The sequence below is a fragment of the Heterocephalus glaber genome, unplaced genomic scaffold (assembly GCF_053883595.1).
Source record: "Heterocephalus glaber isolate CG9 unplaced genomic scaffold, H.glaber_assembly_v1.0 deba00001509, whole genome shotgun sequence".
NCBI lineage: Eukaryota > Metazoa > Chordata > Mammalia > Rodentia > Bathyergidae > Heterocephalus > Heterocephalus glaber.
The window spans coordinates 43,265,021-43,284,793 of NW_028258325.1; the positions used below are offsets into that span (position 1 = coordinate 43,265,021).

At 35.7% G+C, this 19,773-nt stretch overlaps 1 protein-coding gene across 25 annotated transcripts in view; it reads left to right on the forward strand.

The window, feature by feature from the left end:
* Fip1l1 (factor interacting with PAPOLA and CPSF1) overlaps positions 1-19,773 on the forward strand; it is a 75,969-nt gene that overhangs the window by 53,948 nt on the left and 2,248 nt on the right. For 18 of the 25 annotated variants that reach the window (XM_087187648.1, XM_013073967.3, XM_087187645.1 and 15 more), the window contains 4 exons: positions 1,523-1,577; positions 3,023-3,078; positions 13,067-13,280; positions 19,282-19,419. In XM_087187648.1, coding sequence (XP_087043774.1) covers positions 1,523-1,577; positions 3,023-3,078; positions 13,067-13,280; positions 19,282-19,419 — 463 coding nt within the window. The remainder of the gene's footprint in view (positions 1-1,522; positions 1,578-3,022; positions 3,079-13,066; positions 13,281-19,281; positions 19,420-19,773) is intronic. The other 7 variants (XM_087187653.1, XM_087187655.1, XM_087187658.1 and 4 more) reach the window with 3 other exon arrangements.

A 19,773-nucleotide genomic window follows, 5' to 3' on the forward strand; every position in this document is an offset into this window, starting at 1 on the left:
TTGTTCTTAAGAGTTTGTGATTAACTGTTTGTTGTTGTGATGGCATGGTAGTAGGAGTTTATATGTGGCCTGGTTTTGTGTTTTATATTTGTGTCAGTTGTTGTTTTTTATTGTGTGATAGGAAACCGCATTAGCAAGTGTGTTTACTGAGTTCAAATTAACAGCCAAGGGGTGTGAAGAAAGTAGGTGGTGATGCTTGGAAGGATGGGTCTAAATTCAAAATGACCTGAATAAACAGAAAAAGTGAAGTTCAAATTGCACAGCAGAGCGTACATATTTAGATATGGGGATAGAGTCACAGATTGTGTGTGAATGTGGCTGCAAGATACTTACCAGGGAAAGTCAAAGGAATTGGTGTATTTTTTTTTTTAATTTAAAAAGCAATGTAGTTGTGAAGCTGTATAACATAGGATTGTGGACTGTAGGACTAACGTAGTAATTGCTAAATTTTCTGCTTGTATTGCTGTTTAATAGAGGAGTACAGGTCCTAAAATGGGTACAGTAAAGAGCATGGTAAACTTGAAATAGTTTGAAACAGGTTTAAACATTTATTTAAATGTAACTTTGAGAAGAGATATAGGGAACTTGGACTCAGTTTTATATAGAATGTTAAAAAGGCAGCTTAGTGGAAGAGATTTCAAATATGTAGCCAGTAATAGAGAATACAGCAGTGGAGGACGGGATATGAATTGTAGTGTGAGGAGTTTAAGTTATATAATTTAATGCACTTTCTAATAGTGAGGGTTGTTAAAAACTTGGAAGGAATTGGTATCATGTGAGGTGTGGAATCTTTAACGTCTTTTGTTGGAATGCTGTATTGCCTATCTGAATTTGAAAGTGCAGAGTAGGTTAGCTAGCCATAATCTGTGGTATGGTATTTAGGTATTACAAACTATTGACAATGTAGACCTCATGATAAAAAGGTGCAGATTTATTTTTCTTCAAACTAATACAGAATTCCATATATGCCTTTCTTTATAAAGTCATTCATTGGGTTTGTGCTATTTAAAATGTATTTTATGGCAGATGTTCTCAGCTTTGAGCATTTATATATTTACTGGTAAGATTTTATTCATTAATTGTATGTTTTAAGGAAATTTATATATATCTAAAATCCAAAATATTCTTTAAAAGATGTAAATGCTACTTTGCTTTTCTTCTAAAATATTTCAAGTAAAACATTTGGTGACAATACAACTGCTGTTTTTTATATGGAAAAGGTAAGGCACTGAGACTAACTTTTTCAAACTCACAAAATGGGCTGTGTGTGGTGCTGAAAATAAGACCAGGTGTCCTGACTACTCCCTGTTTGTGCTCCGTGTGTTAGGCCAGAATGTTCATTAAAACTTGTATTGCTCCAAAAATCTGTGAGTGTAAGCTCCATTTTTTCCTGTCCATTATAACATAAGAGAAGCACGTTTATGTCCTCAGAGAAATATAGTGATATACAGCAACTTTGTTTCACTTATGACATTAAATACAAATTCTGTTAATTTTTTTGTCTTATGATTGAATGTTTCAGGTTTTCCTCCTCCACCAGGTGCTCCACCGCCATCTCTTATACCAACAATAGAAAGGTAAATCAGTACAGACACTCTGAAATTTTAATCGATAGACCTTTGACAGAAGAACATATACATTCTTGCTATAATTTCAAAGATTTAATTTTATAAACATAGCATTTGCCCTTTAATTCATAAATTATTCTGTTAATTGCTTTTGTAGAACATATTAGACTTATAGTCTTATATCAAAACAGGTCAAAGAAAATTGTAATATTTTGAAGTAGTATCTTGATTTTACTTGTAACACATTTAAAAAACCTCTAGATTGTTAAAAACTCGACTAGAGTCAGTTTTGTGGGACTATAAACAATTTTCTAGAAATCATGCATAATATATGTTTCTTTCGGGATTACATAGAACAACTGTTATTGGACCCTAATAAAAAAAAAAAGGTGCTTTATTTCTTGCTACCCTGCTGCATCTCAGCTTTCATAAGGAAGAATTGGATCCATTCTGTAGTATTTTTTTATATTCTGTGCTTATGGTTTATGTTAGCTAGGATGCTGTACTGAAGATTATTTCCCTCATGGCTGGCAGTATTGTGTTTAACAGAATAGGATTTTAATCACAGTGCTGTTAGGCAAAGCTCATAACCTCTTTGAGACTCAGTTTCCTTTTATACCACAGGGATTGTTAAAGTTGTAAAAAGCAAGATAGCTAATGATACAAAGTACCAGAACAATTCTTGGCAGATAGAAATCACTAATTAATGGAAGTTAACTGTTATGTCCACTTAAGTGACAAATATACTCTATAAATAGTGTATTTATGAAAAAATACTGAAATTATGAGAACTTGTTAACCTCAAACCATGCATATGGTTTTCAAAGGAAATGATACTCAGTTTGAATTGCTAGAATATACAAGGATTTGGTTTTACCAAGTCCTTGTTAAGCACACTTATTTCTCAAAATGTTAAAAAGCAGTATATGATGATCATGTCATTGCAGTTGAATTACCAGTTTATAACTATTAGAACCAAGTTTTTTAAGATTAATTTTTAAATTTCAAATATTGTGTTAGCCTCATTGTTTCTGTTATCTCACTGTAAGCCAAGTCGATTTGAGTTTATTATTCATGATAAACAATACTAGCAAGTTATATTTTTCTTTAAAGTTAAGTGTTAGGTTTAATACTTGTGAGGTTAAACAAACCTGTTTCTGTATTTAAAAATAAAATTATAGAATTAAAGCTTATCATTAAATGGTGGTTGGATAAAAGGTACGGTTTGGCTGAGCTTAGGAGTATGCACCTGTAGTCCTGTCTACTCGGGAGGGTGATGTGGGAGGTTTATGTAAGCCCAGGAGTTTGAAGCTGTCCTGGACAACATAGTGAGACCCCCATCTCTAGCAAACAAAAAAGTTATAATTTTGCCTTGTTTTTCCATCTGAATTTAAATGATTAAAATTCAAAATGTATTTGCAACAGACACATAAATACATTTTTCCCTTCAACAGTGGACATTCCTCTGGTTATGATAGTCGTTCTGCACGTGCATTTCCATATGGCAATGGTAAGTTACTAGTTACCAAGATTCAGATTCATAATTAGTTGTCTGGATTCAATCATTAAAGTACTTAACTGTTTTTAAAACAATAAAAACATGGTTCCATGGTTTAAAATAGCATCTTACAGAGTAATTACAAAGTATTAACTGCAAGAGTAACTGAGTTTATATATCTGTTAACTTAACAGAGAATTATCATTTATATCATTTATACTTTAAAAAAAAAATTAACAAATGGCACAACAGATATTTGTATCTTGCTTTTTCCTGAAAGGATTTAGGATTTGTCACCAATTTGTCTCAGTCTTCATTGTCCATATGAATCATGGAATCCAGCTAACCTGTTTTTCTTTTTCCCTTCCCTGGTTGAATCTTTCTTCTGAATCATTTATAGGCCCTCTTTTATGTTCACTTTTAACAACTTTATTTATTCTATGGGCTTACACTTTAATTATCCAACTCTTCTTTTTACTTGAATACTTACAAGGTCAGTTTAGGGTTATTAATTTGCCTCATTTCAGTGTTGGTGTGTTCCAGGAAATAGGGAGGTCTGAGGAGAAAGGAGCAAGACAGGAAGGCTGAGTTGGTAGAGCAGACAGAGCACATATATTTATCAGTTAAGTTTTCCATTTTATAGTTTTAGGCATAGTTTGTGGCATCACGAAATAATTAGTAACATCAAAGATCATTGCTCATAGATCACCATAAGAGATCTAATAATGAAAAGATGTGCAATACAGTGGACCTCTGAATTATGAACTCAGTTTGTTCACAAGGACTGGTTGTAACTCAAGTTGGTTGTAAGTCGACTATTTTTCCCATAAAAAATAATGGAAATACCCATAGTGCGTTCTGAACCACCCAATGCACCCCTTAACCAAACATTTCATAATAAAAAAGGGTTGTATAATGTGTATAATTTACCAGAAACATCAATAATTTTCCAAGTATATTCACTCTTATAACTATAAAATGTGCCTTGTTTACGAGAAACAACAATTTAATAGTGTACTCACCATTCAGGTTGACATCTGGCTTGCAGGCAGGGAGGATGAAATGGAAGGTGGTTATTGTTCAGAAAGAGAAACCCCTTTCATAAGAACATCAGGAATCTGGCTCCCTCTGGTGTCCCTTCTCTCCTTTGGAGAGTCTAACTCAGTAGGACCTGCTTTTGGCTTACTAGGTCTCAACCATTCGGGACTGAAAGCTGGTCTAAGGTTGTCTGTTTCTGTCTTTTAACACTGTTCTATAGTGTGACATGACGTTGTCAAAGCAAGTGAGTGCAGCGATTGGCTTTTTCTCTATCTGGGTGAGTCTTCTCAACACATGTTTGTAGCTTTGTCCATTTTTTTCAAGATTTCCTCTATTTCAGAAGAAGAACATTGCTGCACTGATTATTGATACTCCCCCCTTCTCTTCAGAAAGCTCCTCAGCTGCCATTATCTGTTGCTCCGCCAGAAGTTGCTGAAGTTCCTCTGTAGACAGTCCCTCTGAATGTTCCCCCACCAGTTCTTCAACATCACCACTGTCGACCTGCAAGCCTATGGACTCTGCTGTAGTGACAGTGTCATCAGCCACAGGGTCACTTGAAGGCTCAGACTCCTCTACACAGCCTTCAAAGTCTCTCTCCTGTATAATTTTAGGCCACACTTTCTTCCAGGCAGATCTCAGGGTCCTTAAAAAGAGACATTGACTCAGGATTTCTCAACCCCACACAGGAAAGGATGTTGTGATGTTCCTTTTAGAACTCTTTGAGGGTTAAATCTGTATCTGAGACCACCTGTTCTGTGGTGTACAGCTTCTTAAAGTTAGCCCTAACCTGCTGGTCCATAGGTTGCAGTAGAGGAATTAGGAGGAATTTGACTGAGAGCCATGGACATTTTTCCGCCAGTTCTTCCAAATCTTGTAGGTGAGCAGGAGCATTGTCCATAATGAGACCTTTGAGTGATAAACCTTTGTCCTTGAGATATTTCTTAACAGTAGGACAAAAAACGTCCCTCATCCACTCAAGAAAAGGTACTCTTGTTACCCAGGCTTTTGCGTTAGATCTCCACATGACCCCTAGGCTATTCTTCATGACTTTATGTTTTCTGAACACTCTAGGGATCTCAGATGATTAACCCAGAGAAACTTTATCTTGAGGTCACCGCTCGCATTTGCACATAGCATTAAGTTTAGCCTATCATTCATAGACTTTTGACCTGGCATTTTCTTCTCTTCTGGTTAATGTATGTTCTCCAGGGCATTTTCTTCCAGAAAACCCTAGTTCCATCACAGTTGAAAACTTTTTTTTTTTCATTAAATTCTTTTATTGGTACATTGTAGGTATACAACACAATTACATTTCTCACTGGGAATTGTACCCTTACATAATGCATCTTGGTTCTTATTTTTTCCCCATTCCTAGCCCTCCCTTCACGCCCTCCACCCTTCCTATTTACAAAGACTTTATTTCCATTTTTTCCATTTCTCATCATTTTTCCTTTCCCTTCTTTCCTTTCCCCTGCCCCTCCCACTACCCCTACCCCTTTGGACCTTTTAATCCTATTTTACATTATTGATTATTCATTCTAATCATTGGTACATTTTAGGTATCCAATATAATGACATTCATCATTGGAAATTTGCACCTTTACATATTCTCTCTTGGTTCTTATTTTTCACCCTTGCCCAGCCCTCCCTTCAACCCCTCCATTCCTCCCTATTTACAAAGATTTTGTTCCTATTTTTCCATTTTCTCGTATTAATCCCATTCCCTTCTATCCTTTCCCCTAGCCCTCCCACTTCCTTCCCTATGCCCCTTTTCTTCCTATTTCACATGACCTATTATACATTTAGTCCTTATTTACACTTTCAGTTTCTGACACCAGAGAAACTATTCAGTATTTATTACATGTGTGTCCTATTTATTTCACTTAAGAGTATCGCCTCACTGTGCTTCCACTTAGCTATAAATGTCTCTAATTTCTCATTTTTTTATGGCTGAGTAGTACTCCATTTTATTTAAAAAACCACATTTTCTTTATCCAGTCTCCAGTTGATGGGCATTTGGGCTGTTTCCAAGTTTTAGCTATTACAGACTGTGCTGCTATGAACATGGGTGCACATATATCACTGTGGTATGATTCTTTTAATTCTTTGGGGAAGATTCCCAGCAGTGGAATAGTGGGGTGAAATGGGACTTCCAGTCCTAGTTCTTTGAGGTATCTCCATACTGATTTCCACGGGGGTTGCACCAGTCTACACTCCCACCAGCAGTGGAGCAGGGTTCCTTTCCCCACAGCCCCACCAGCATTTGTTTTTGGTTGATTTCATGATATCAGCCATTCTTTCTGGAGTGAAGTGGAATCTCAGTGTTGTTTTCATTTGCATCTCTCGAATGACCAGTGATGTTGAACATTTTTTCATGTATTTATTTGCTATTTCTACTTCTTTGTCTGAGAAATATCTGTTCATTTCAGATGCCCATTTTTCAATTGGGTCTTTAAATTTGGGAGGTCTGATCTTTTGAAGTTCTTTATAGATTCGAGATAGTAGACCTTTGTCTGAGGAAGAGCAGGTGAAGATTTTTTCCCACATTGTGGGTTGTCTCTTCACACTGCTGGTGGTTTCTCTTGCTGTGCAGAAGCCTTTTAATAAGAAGAGATCCCATTTGTTGATTATTTGTGCTAGTTCACGGGCAACTGAGGTTTTGTTCATAAAATCTTTTCCTACACCGATGTCTTCAAGGGTTCTACCTAACCTCTGTTCCAACTGGTTCAGAGTTTCTATTTTGATATTTAGATCTTTAATCCATTTTGATGTTAGTTTAGTGCATGGTGAGAGATATAGGTCTAGTTTTAATCTTTGGCAAGTTGAAACCCAATTTTTCCAGCACCATTTATTGAAGAGGCTATCTTTCCTCCAGTGAGGGTGTTTTTCTCTTTTATCAAAGATGTGATGGCTGAGTGTGTCTAGCGTTGTTTCTGCATCTTCTAATCTGTTCCACTGGTCCTCAAGTCTGTTTCTTTGCCAGTACCATGGTGTTTTTATCACAGTAGCTTTATAGTAGAATTGCAGGTTGGGGATTGTGATACCCCCTGCCATGTCTCTGTTACCTAGAATTGCTTTTGCTATTCTGGGTCTCTTCTTGTTCCAAATGAATTTTTGGATTGTTTTCTCAAGGCCCAGTAAGTATGCTGCTGGGATCTCAGTTGGAATTGCATAAAATCTATATAGCAGTTTTGGAAGTATGGCCATTTTCACTATATTAATCCCTCCTACCCAGGAGCAGGGGATGTCTGTCCATTTTCTGATATCATCTTCAATCTCTCTTTTCAGAGTGCCATAGTTTTCAGAGAAGAGGTCTTTGCTTTCTTTTGTTAGGATGATTCCTAGGTATTTCAGTTTTTTGGATGCTATTGTGAAAGGAATTATTTGCCCTATTTCTCTCTCAGTGAGTCTGTCATTGGTGTAGAGGAAAGCTATTGATTTTTGTGTGTTGACCTTGTAACCAGCTACTTGACTGAATTTGGTTATTAAGTCTAGAAGACTTCTGGTGGAGTTCTTGGGGTTTTCTATATAAAGTATCATGTCATCTGCAAATAATGACAATTTGACTTCTTCCTTTCCTATCTTTATTCCTTTTCTATCTTTATTCCTTTTCGTTCTCTTGTCTAATTGCTGTGGCTAATGTTTCCAGAACTATATTGAACAAGAGTAGTGATAGTGGACATCCTTATCTTATTCCTGATTTGAGTGTGAAGGATTTCAGTTTTTGACCATTTAGTATGATATTGGCTGTTGATTTTTCATAGGTAGCTTCTATCAGTTTGAGGTAGAGACCATCTATTCCAATTTTTTGGAGGGTTTTTATCAAAAATGCCTGTTGGATTTTGTCAAATGCTTTTTCTGCGTCTATGGAGATAATCATATGGTTTTTGTCCTTGGCTCTATTGATATAGTGTATGACATTGATTGATTTTCATATATTGAACCATCCCTGCATCCCTGGGATGAATCTTGATCAGGGTGTATGAACTTCTTGACAATCTTCTGCATTCTGTTTGCCATTATCTTATTAAGGATTTTTGCATCTATGTTCATTAGTGAGATTGGCCTATAGTTCTCTTTTTCGGTTGGGTCTTTCTCTGCTTTGGGGATCAAGGTGATGCTTGCTTCCAGGAATGAATTTGGGAGTATTGTTTCCCTTTCAATTTCATTGAAGAGTTTAAACAGTAGTGGCAGCAGTTCCTCTCTAAATGTCTTGTAGAATTCAGCAGTGAAGCCATCAGGGCCCGGGCTTTTCTTAGTTGATAAGTTTTTAATTACGTTTTCAATTTCATTGGTTGATACTGGGTTGTTCAGAATTTTTAGGTTTTCTTCATTCAACTTTGGTAATTCATATATATCTAGGAATCTGTCCATTTCTTCTGTGTTGTCCATCTTATTGGCGTATAGGCTCTGGAAGTAGGTATTGATGATCCTCTAGATTTCTGCTGGGTCTGTTGTAATTTCAACCTTTTCATTCCTAATTGCATGGATTTGGGCCTTTTCTTTCCTTTTTCTGACAAGGTTGGCTAAGGATTTGCCAATTTTGTTGATTCTTTCAAAGAACCAACTCTTGGCTTCATTGATTTTTTGTATTGTTCTCTTAGTCTCCATTGCATTGATTTCTCCTCTGATCTTTATAATTTCCTCCCTTGTATGAGCTTTGGGGTTGTCCTCCTCTTCTTTTTCTAGAAGCTTGAGCTTCAGCATCAGGTTGTTTAATTGGGCTCATTCTGTTTTCCTAATATGTGCATTCACTGCTATGAATTTCCCTTGTAAGACTGCTTTCATTGTGTCCCATAGATTCTGATATGTTGTATTGTCATTGTCATTTAATTGAAGGAACTGTCTGATTTCTTCTTTAATTTCCTCTGTGACCCATTGGTTATTCAGAAGTGTGTTGTTCAATTTCCACATGTTTATGAAATTTTTTGAGTTTCTTTTGCTATGGATCTCCAATTTCATCACACTATGGTCTGATAATATACAGGGGATAATTTCAATTCCTTTGCACTTACTTAAACATGTTCCATGTGTGAGTATGTGGTCTATTTTGGAGAATGACCCATGTGCAGCTGAGAAGAATGTGTATTCTGATTTTGTGGGGTGGAAGACTCTGTAAACATCTGTTAAGTTCATTTGTTCAAGAGTTCGATTGAGGTCTAGTATTTCATTACTTATTTTTAGTCTAGTTGATCTATCTATTTGTGACCGTGGGGTGTTGAGGTCCCCCACTACAATTGTATTAGTGCCTATATGACTTTTCATATCCGTTAGTATTTGTTTTATATAGTTGGGCACACTAATGTTTGGTGCATAAATATTTATGATTGTCATCTCTTCCTCTTGGATTGTTCCCTTTACAAGGATGTAGTGTCCTTCTTCGTCTCTCTTAATCAGTGTTGGTTTGAAATCTACTTGATCTGCCAAGAGGATAGTTACTCCTGCTTTTTTTCGGGTTCCTGTCGCATGCAGTATTGTTTTCCACCCTTTAACTTTCTGTCTATGAGTTTGCTTTTGAATTAAGTGTGTTTCTTGTATGCAGCATATTGTTGGATTTTACTTCTTGACCCATTTCTTTTGATTGGTGAATTTGAGACCATTAACATTGATGGTTATAACTGAAACATATTGACTTGTCATTACCATGACTTTTTCTTTTTGTTGGGTTCTCCCCCTTTACATTTAATTTCTTGTCATGCCAGATGGGTTCGTTGTGCTTTGCTTCCTGGGGTTGTGATCCTCAATGTCTGTTCCTAGGCTATTGTGTAAAATTCTTTGGAGTGCTGGTTTGGTATTCACAAAGTTCCTAAGGTGCTCTTTGTCATGAATGTATATTATTTCTCCATCAGTTTTGAAAGATAGTTTTGCACGGTACACAATCTGGGTTGGAGGCTGTTTTCTTTTAGGGCTTGCAATATGTCACTCCAAGCTCTTCTTGCTTTGATAGTTTATGTTGAGAAGTGTGCTGTGATTCTGATGGGCTTTCCTTTGTATGTGATTTGTTTCTTTTCTCTAACTGCTTGTAGAACTTTGTTCTTCTGTTGAGTTTCTGGAATCTTAACAATTATATGCCTATGTGTAGATTTTTTTTAGATCAAGGCTATTTGGAGTCCTATATGCCTCACTTATCTGTATGCCAAGCTCTTTTCCCCTCCTTGGGAAGTTTTCTGCCATTATTTCTGTGAAGAGATTTTTTTATGTCATCTCCACTCTCTCCTGTTTCTTCATTGAGTCCAATCAGTCTTATGTTATTCTTCTTTGCATCATCTAGCAGCTGCTGGATTGATTTCTCATGTTCCCTTATAATTTTGAAGCAAATTTTCTTTTCCTGGTCACTAATTGCAATCTTATCTTCTATATCTGAAATTCTGTCCTCACATTGGCTCATTCTGCTGTGTAGACTTCCATTGGAGTTTTTCATGTCCTGGAAGTCTATTTGCATCTGTTTTACGGATTCCTTTTGTTTCCTATGTTGGGATTCCATCATGTTCCTGAGCTCCTCTCTAGATTTATAAATCGTGTCTTGCACTAGGGGCACAATTTCTCCTGTTATCTGAGAAATTATTTCTGATTTCATTTTTTCCAGATCCCCTTTTGTTGCCAGTTCAGTGGGTCCAGGTGGTTGAGTATCAGAGTGTTCCATCTCATTCCCCTTTGGGGTTGCTGTAGGTGATCTGGAAGTCTGGTTTTGAGACTTACTTACATGTTTTCTCATTTTGACTGGGGCGGGGCCTGTTAGCGCCTGCACGGATTACCTCCTCTGAGCTGGGAGAGTTCGGGCAGGGGCCGGGAGCAGCAGTAGGGATGGTGACCCAGAAGCCCTTTCCTCTGGGCTGGGAGCAGCGGGGAGGGATGGTGGCCGGGAAGCCCCTTCCTCTGGATCAGGAACAGTGGGATGGTGGCTCAGAAGCCCCTGCCTCTGGGCCGGGAGCAGTGGGAGGGATGGTGGCCTGGAAGCCCCTTCCTCTGGGCCAGGAGCAGCGGACAGAAGGTGGCCCAAAAGCCCTTTCCTCTGGGCTGGGAGCAGCAGGAAGGGATAGTGACCGGGAAGCCCCTTCCTCTGGACCAGGAGCAGTGCGACTCAGTACCGTGGTCTGGTGGTCTGGTGTCCTCTGTGTCTTTGTAGTGTGGAACCAGGTGGCTGTACAGAGGAGCAGGGGATGGGTCCAGAGGATTGTTGCTGGGGTGCTGGCTGATTTGACATGTTCTGCGGGACTCGAGACCTCGGTAGGGCATGCCCACAGTCGAAAACTTGATGAGAATAAAAGCTGTTTCTGTGTGTCATCATTCTGAGGTGGTGTATGTAATTTTCAGCAGCCCTTTTATCACTGTGACTAGCCCTTTACCATGCCTAGTTACCCTATGAACCCCAGTTCTTGTTTTAAAATTGTGAAACCACCCCTTACTGGCATGAAATGTTTCACCATTTCATGGATTATCCTTTATGAGATCTGCATTTATAACCCTAATTTTTCACAAATTATAGACTCAGGCTGCTAGTGTTTTCAATTTGAAGTGAATAAGGATTATTGTTTTGTAACCTTTAAATTTGACTTCTACCATTAAATGTGTGAAATTTAGAGAATATGATGTCTGTCATACTAATTTATGAAAATTTTATAGATTCTTGAGAAAAATTAAGTACTTTTTCCTATGGGCAGTATTCCATATTATACTAATTTATTTAGCCTTGTTGGCAATGTATATCTGTAGTGGGTTCTTTTTGTTTGCTTTTTTAATCTGTTATTTACTGAGAATAGAATCTCCTATTTTTGTGGTAGGTTTTTCTATTTCTACCTATGTTTTTAGCACTATACACTGTAAAACTGAAGACATTATTAGATGCCCAGGGGTTTCAATTTGCTCCTTTTGGTGAATTCCATCTTCCATTCTCATGCAGTGTCATCATTTTTTTCCTAATGAATGCTTTTCATATGAATCCGCTTTGTCATTAATACAGCTACTCATATGGGAACTATGGAGATATTACCATTTTCACTTTTTCCCTTTCATCTTTTTCCTTTCAACCTGTGTTTTCATATCTTCAAAATATAACCTTTTTTTAAGAAGTAAAAATCAACAATCTTTGTCTTAACTGATCAGTTGAATTTTTATTATTTGAATTTGTCTTCCCACTCCCATCCTTTTTAAGTCATTTTGAATTGACTGAGTTTTTTTAAATTTAGTTTTCTTCTATATTGCTTTGAAATTCTACATTTTTTCTATTTTTAGTGATTACTCTTAAATTTTATTATGATGTATATCAATTAATATGTAGTAAATAATATCTGAACATCCTTTATCAACATAGAGACTTTAGAACACTTCAGTCTTTCTCTTCTAACTTGTATTTTATTGTGATTCATTAATCTTATTCTTTAAAAAACCTCTACTATTAAATAGAATATATGTTTGGATTTGCTTATGTAATTACCATGTTATTCAAACATTTCTTTTCATGTTAGATCTTTTTTCTTTTTCTCCGTCCATTTGGATCTTGTTTATAGGTTAGTTTTCCTTTCTTTTCAAAAGTACCTAGTAGTATATCCTCTTGTGGGGAAGCCTGTTGGTTATTTTGTTCTTTTTATTTATAAATGACTTCATTTTATTCTTAAAATACAACTTTTGGAGTATATCTTTCTAGGTTTATATTTTCTTTCAACACCTTTAAGATGTCCCAATGTATTCTGGTTTTATTTTTGATACTGGGAAGTTTATGGTCTGATTTTGATTCCTGTTCACCTTGTCAAATGAAGGGTCCTTAAGACTTACTAGGTCTTTGAGATTGTTGGTGGATCTTCCTTCAATGTTATGGGTATTTACTATATGATATTTCACTCTTGTATTTACAAAAACATTTTTATTGTAATCTAATGGCATTTTTGTTGGAAGTTTTATCTATCTGTTTTGCCTTTTGTTTTTCAAGTACTGTAACCATTGTTTTTAATTTTCTTTTCTTTAGTTGCCTTTCCCCATCTTACTGGTTCTGCTCCTTCATGGCCAAGTCTTGTGGACACCACCAAGCAATGGGACTATTATCCAAGAAGAGAGAAAGACCGAGATAGAGACAGAGACAGAGACAGAGAACGAGATCGTGATCGGGACAGAGAAAGGGAACGCACCAGAGAAAGAGAGAGAGAGCGTGATCACAGTCCTACACCAAGTGTTTTCAACAGGTTTGTTGGGTGTGGAGGAGTCTGTGCACAAGTATTTCATTTACGCTTACAAATTTTTATTTGGTGTGAGGAAGTTCATTTCCCATTATCTAAAGAAACAGTTTTCAAATTTGTTTGTTCACTTATCTTTTAAAAGAATTTTATGTGCTTGCTTTGGCAGCACATATACTAAAAGAATTTTATACCCCCTCACAAAGTTTTATCTAGTCATGTAAAAATTTTTGCATTAAGCTTAGTTGACAATATAATTGGCAGTATGTTATAAATATTAATGTTTAAAAATCATAGTATCATTTTTAAATATGCTCAGTGGGTTGGAGATATTATGACTTACCAAACATCATCATCCATTTTATAAAAGTGCATTAATAGGCTCTCTTTAACAGTTGGAAATTTTCCATTTCTTTTTGTGCTTGAATTTTCATTTCTGTGCCACTTCACCCAAAGAATTTTATTGTAATATAAAAAATACCAGGGACCAGGGAGGCTTAGTAGTAAAGTACTTGTCTAGTCTGTACAAGGCCCTGGGATTGATCCCCAGCACTGCCTGAAGTAAGTAAATATTTTTTAATTTGGAAAAATTGTAAATTGATTATCCTGTCAGTCTTTTCTGCAACATATATTTATGTAAATTAAAATGTTTAAAAATTTTGTTTTATGGCCATATCTTAAATTATTTTTTAAAATTTCATCTGATTTTAGTTTCATTTATTATATATGGATAAATATTCTGAGAATTTTGAAAATAATGTAATGAAACTACATCTTTTACTATGAAGTATTTCGTTCTCTTCCCCTATTAATATATGTAGCCATGGATGAATAGTATTACTATAGAACATTAAGGGTTGCCATTAATTAGTTTCTTTAAAATACGTGTGTGTGTATATGTAGACACTAAGAAACCTTGTTCACATAAATTAGGCCTAGCTAAATCCAATGTGACTTCATCTGAGTTTGATTGGATGTACAAAAAGTCTATTTCTAAATAAGGTCACATTCACTGGTATTAGGGGATAGGATTTGAAATGTCCTTTTGGGAGATATAATTCAACCCCATTCATTTGGTAACTTTAAAGTCTTCAGTTTTCTTAGTTTCTTAGAAGAACACCAAAAGTGCTCTACCAGGACATGAAGAGACCATTAGAGTATACTTGCTACTCTCATTTAGAGACAGCTTGTTCACCATATGACTCAAAAGGACTGAAAATACCAAAATACTGTTAATTTCAATGCATATTTGTTAAAATATTTTTTTAAAGCTTAGAAACAACTTTATATGTGTGAAAGATTTCTTATACAGACCTTGGAGCTACAAATTTCCTTTATTCCATCTAGAAAATAGGTACTGCATATCTTAATTGATAAAAGACATTTCTCATTGTCAAGCCAGACAACCAAGACACACACTGTTTTATATCAGAACAAAGTCTGATGTTATTCCTAATGTAAAGAGAATTGTCACAGAGCCTCAAATATGGTTCTGAGTTCCTAAAACTATTTTGCTTTACTTTCATGGAACTGTCGTTCAGAAGGATTCTTTTAAAACTAGTTCAGGGGAAATTGTTACGACTCCTGCTTCACTACTCTACAATATATCTGAATTTGGAATAACTTAGGACATAAGCCAAAATACTCCATTTCATGCTTACTTTGTCATTGACAGAAATATGTGTAAGACAAGACACAAAGCCCTAGGGAAGCTTTATGTTTCCTCAAATCCATCTTACTGAGACTAATATTTTAAATTCAGTCTTTTTAAGTCATGGTGGTTTCTATACCCCGACAAAATGTAGCACAGTAAAATTTGTGAAAGAAAAGTTTTTCTCTTATAAAAGGATGGAGATGTTATTACGAGAGAAGTTAACTAGAGAAGTGGTGTGATGCTTTACCTGCAGGTATAGAAATGTTTATGGAGGAATAAATATGGAAGTTGAGGATCTGGCAACTAAAGCTTTCTTTTCCACTGGAAAGAATTCATATACTGATGGGTTATTAGTATACTCCACTGGTGTAATAATATTGAAATTCTGATGATACAAAAATCATTTTATAGTCTGGCTTCAGTGTGTCCTAGGCAAGTGCTCTTTCACTTGAATTACATCCTCATCCTTTATGCCTGTATATTCTAATGCCAGTTCTCTCCTAAGCCAATGTTCCATATCTCTAGCTGCACCTCCATTGTTCATGTTCCTCTCTTCTCAGCCTTATAGGCTTCTGTTTATTCTTTCAGCATCCAGTTTATATCTTTATCTTATGTGAGTTGCAGTGAACCTTAAAAGACAGAACTAATTATTTCCTTTACAAGCATGTCTTACTATGCTTCTCGAAAAGAGCATTGACCACTAGTTTTCTTTTTTCTGTCCTTAGCAGTTTGTACAGTACTGCCTGGCATCCTAGTGAATGTGTAAATGAATAAATGACTTACAATACAATATTGAAAAACCAATTGTGAAAATTGTTAGTAAAACTAATTGTGTCATCTAGACAGATTTTGAAATGAATGAGAATCAACCATTATTATACCCAGAACATTAAATTTAGTCATCTTATTTACGTACCAGTCTAGGTATCATCACAGTGTGGAATGAAGTTAAGTTAGATAAAACTTTTTCATATCATTTCTTTTTATGAGTAAAATTAATGAGAGATAATTAAGTTATAGAGGTTTTGTTTTTTCAGACAGGGTCTCACTGTGTAGTTCAGGCTAGACTTGAACTCATGGTGTAGCCTAGGCTTAGTCTCCTGAGTGCTAGGAATGCAGGCATATGTCACCACACCTCCTGCATATAGTTCTTTTTAAATAAATTTTGCTGGTTAGATCAAGTAATATATCAACTCAGTGTTGAGCATATGCCTGATTGAGGTAGCATTTGTTCTTTTTATATGTGGTTATGTGATCATAGACTTCTTGACCCAAAAAATCCTTAGAGATTATTTAGTCTAAATTTTGACACATCAAATGAGGAAATGGAAGCATAGAGAAATTAAGGTAGAGCTATAATATTGGCTGGATATATGGTTCAGATATTATTTAAAATCCTTCATAGTCTTAAAATTAGGTAGTTAAAAAATATCTGCCTTCATTCTGCATTTTCTTTTCTATGCTAATGGTTTTTTGGGGGGCTTGGGGGAATCCCAGTTTATTCTTTGAATCACGTAACTGACATTTTTAGTCCCTGTTCTAAATCAGATACAGAAGATTTATTAATCTTTTTCTCCCTTTGTTGCCTAATAGTATGACTTACACATCTTAAAGCCTTACTAAAATGTTATTGACCAAATAAGTAAATAAAATGGCATGATGTATACATGCATGGACTTTTGTGTGTTTGTGTAAGTATGCCTGAGCATGTGCTTGGTAATTTTGCATGGTAGGACATGTGCTGTTGTCTTTAGTCACTTAAGTGCATGATTCTGTTAAATTCAAGAGAATGACTTTTTAGAAAGTTGAATTATTTCTGATGTCATTAAAATGGATATATTTGAGATAGCACTATTATCCTTGGAATGTACATGTTTATAAGTAGCAAACATAGTGCAAAACTTAATAGGAAAGACAAAATAAATTGCTTTGGTAGTGCTCATAAGTTTTATTTCCATAATACACAATATTTTTAGAAGAGTTGAAGCTAAATTCTTTAATTCTTCCATTTACATATGTGCACAGATGTTACTAAATTTTTATTGAAACTTAAAAGTGTAAATGGAACAGTTAAATCATGTTTTTGAGATTGCTGAGCTTTAGGGCGTTAGGAGTCAGTGTTTACCTAAATTTGACAAGTTTAAAGCCAGAAAGGCAAAAAATATAGTGGAATTTTGTGCTTTCTGAATTATCCTGGGGGTGGTAGGGAATAGTACTCTGGGAAGATCTCAGTGAAGTGTAAGTAAAGGCTATTTGTTTCTGAAGACTGACAAAAATGTCTAAAAAGCAATATTGTATGTAGTATGTGTTGCATTACAAATTATAGGGTCATTGTTTTGAAAATTATAGGCCATGTTTAACATCTGTTTTTTAGGCAGCTTAATTTTGGGCCTCAAAGAAGGCTGGTCATTCTAGGATGTTTGAAATGAGTGCTAATGATTTCCAGGCCCACAGAAATCTTTGTGCTATAGCCACTTTTCAGAAAAGAGATGGGTGAAAGAAAGTCTGTATTTTGTGTGCAGGACCAATTCTTCCACCTTATGCCATCATGTGGCTACTTTAGAATCTAAGCCCTCAAACCTAGCAAGAGTCTTCCATGGTAAGAGGCACACGATAAAAGTGACTGGGCTGGGGATTTAGCTCAGTGGTTCCACTGCCTGCTTCACAAGTGCGAGGTCCCGAGTTCGATCCCTGGTACCAAAAAAAACAAAAAGTGACAAATTATGAGATAAATGACCTTTAATTATTTTTATGTAAATCTAGCTGGCGTCATTACAAAGAGCCTAGTATTTCAGGAGTTAATTGCAATACTCACTTGTTATGATGCTAGTTTATATTACCTCTTATTACATGGGTCAGCATTTACAAAAAGTGTTCTGATTCTGAAAAATTAAGCATTACATTTACTGAAGACTGTCAATTGTTGAGCATCTACTCTCTACTAAGCACTTTTATGTTATTAATTCTCCGAAAAAAATATTGTTGCCAGTTTTACAGATGAGAAAACCAAGGTTTAGAGAGCTTGAATAATAGTCTGAATCACTCATGTAATAAGGGCAAAATCAGAATGTGATCCGAGTGTACTCTATCCATACTCTTTCTATTTCTCTGGGCTACCTGCCATGCTTTGTAGATAACATGCTTTCAGCTTCCAAATACAAATGTATAGTTAGGAAAAAATATATGAATGTACACATGTGTGTACTTATATGTGTGTGTGTGTGTATATATATACACACTTTATTTTTATAAAACATTTAAAAATTTAATGTAGAAAAGGTAGTAATTTGGACAGCCATATGATTTGGCATTAAACATAGCATTATTGAATGCTTTAAGAGAACACAGGCTGATCTGTTCATTTATGTAGCTTATATTCACCTGAGCTGTTATCCCCACTCAGATTTTTTAAAACATTTTGATGCTTCATAGAAATTACTAATAATTTGTATCAAACATATTTCTAGAAACCAGAGCTCTTCAGCAGTTTCTAGAATACTGATAATTAGTTTGTACAGTGTTAGCTTCTATGCTAAACACACAGAAATGAAGTTGCAGCTTATATTTATGCATTTTTCATGCATTTGAAGTTTTTAGCTATGTGGCGCACCCCCTGCCCCATGTCCACAGAAACAGATAGAGAATGAATTAGAATGTCAGAATGCAGGTATGTCTGCTCTTTGTGCATTGTTGTGGCTTCTGTTGTAGAAGTCGGTGTGATGACTCTGTTCTTCATGCTCACACCTCCCCATTAGATGATGTACTCTTTCTGTAACTGACAAACCAAAGAATTAAGAACTTTTATCTGCTACCTTGTAGCCATTGTGAGCCGTATATTTTTTAAATCTTTACTGTGCGTCCAAGACTTTACAAATAATACAAGAATTTTGGTTAGAAATTTGAGGTACATAAATATGCTTTTAATATTTAAAAGGAACAAAAGCAAGTGAGATTGCTGATTACAATTTTTTTTTTTTTTTTTTGGTACTGGGGATCAAACTTGGGACCTTGCACTTGTGAGGCAGGCAGCGGCACCACTGATACAGCCCTGCTGAGTACAATTTTAATCAGCCAGGGGTCCCATAGTTTGAATAAAGCATTGTTAAATGAAATCTCTGTGCCATAACTATGAAAAGCATAGAGCAGATGTAACATGATGTACAGTTATATATTTTGTATTCTCTTTAGATCTAACACTAATTTGTGACTCAATTCAACAAATATTTATTTCCCACCTACCCACTAGATGCTAACATGCAGGCTTCTGTTGGACTTAAGGTCTCTTCCTTTAGAGTTTGCAGTCATTTAGAATTAATAGTCTGGGTGTCAAAAAGATTTATTCCATTTCCATTGCAGTGACGAAGAGCGATACAGATACAGAGAATATGCAGAAAGAGGCTATGAGCGTCACAGAGCAAGTCGAGAAAAAGAAGAACGACACCGAGAAAGACGACACAGAGAGAAAGAAGAAACCAGACACAAGTCATCTCGCAGGTTTGTGCTTTAATAAAATAGTGATTCATTTTGAAGCCAGAAATTGATTTGACTTCAGGAAGTAAAAGCAAACAGTTCTTCCAAACAGCCAGTAGAACGAACATGTGTTCCTAACTGGAAGATTCAGAATAATCTGTTGAAATAGTTGATTCCTCTTGAGCTTCAAAGAATTTTTAAGTCTAAAGATTACCCCAGAACCAAAATTAGCATGGAATAAAAATGAGAGATTTTGATTACATTAACTCATTGGGAGAGAGGGAACTTTAGATATGAGCAAATCCTTAATAGTAAATATTATTAAACAAAGCAATGTTTGGCTTAAAGAAACAGTTTAGGGTTTGTAGCGCCCCCTCT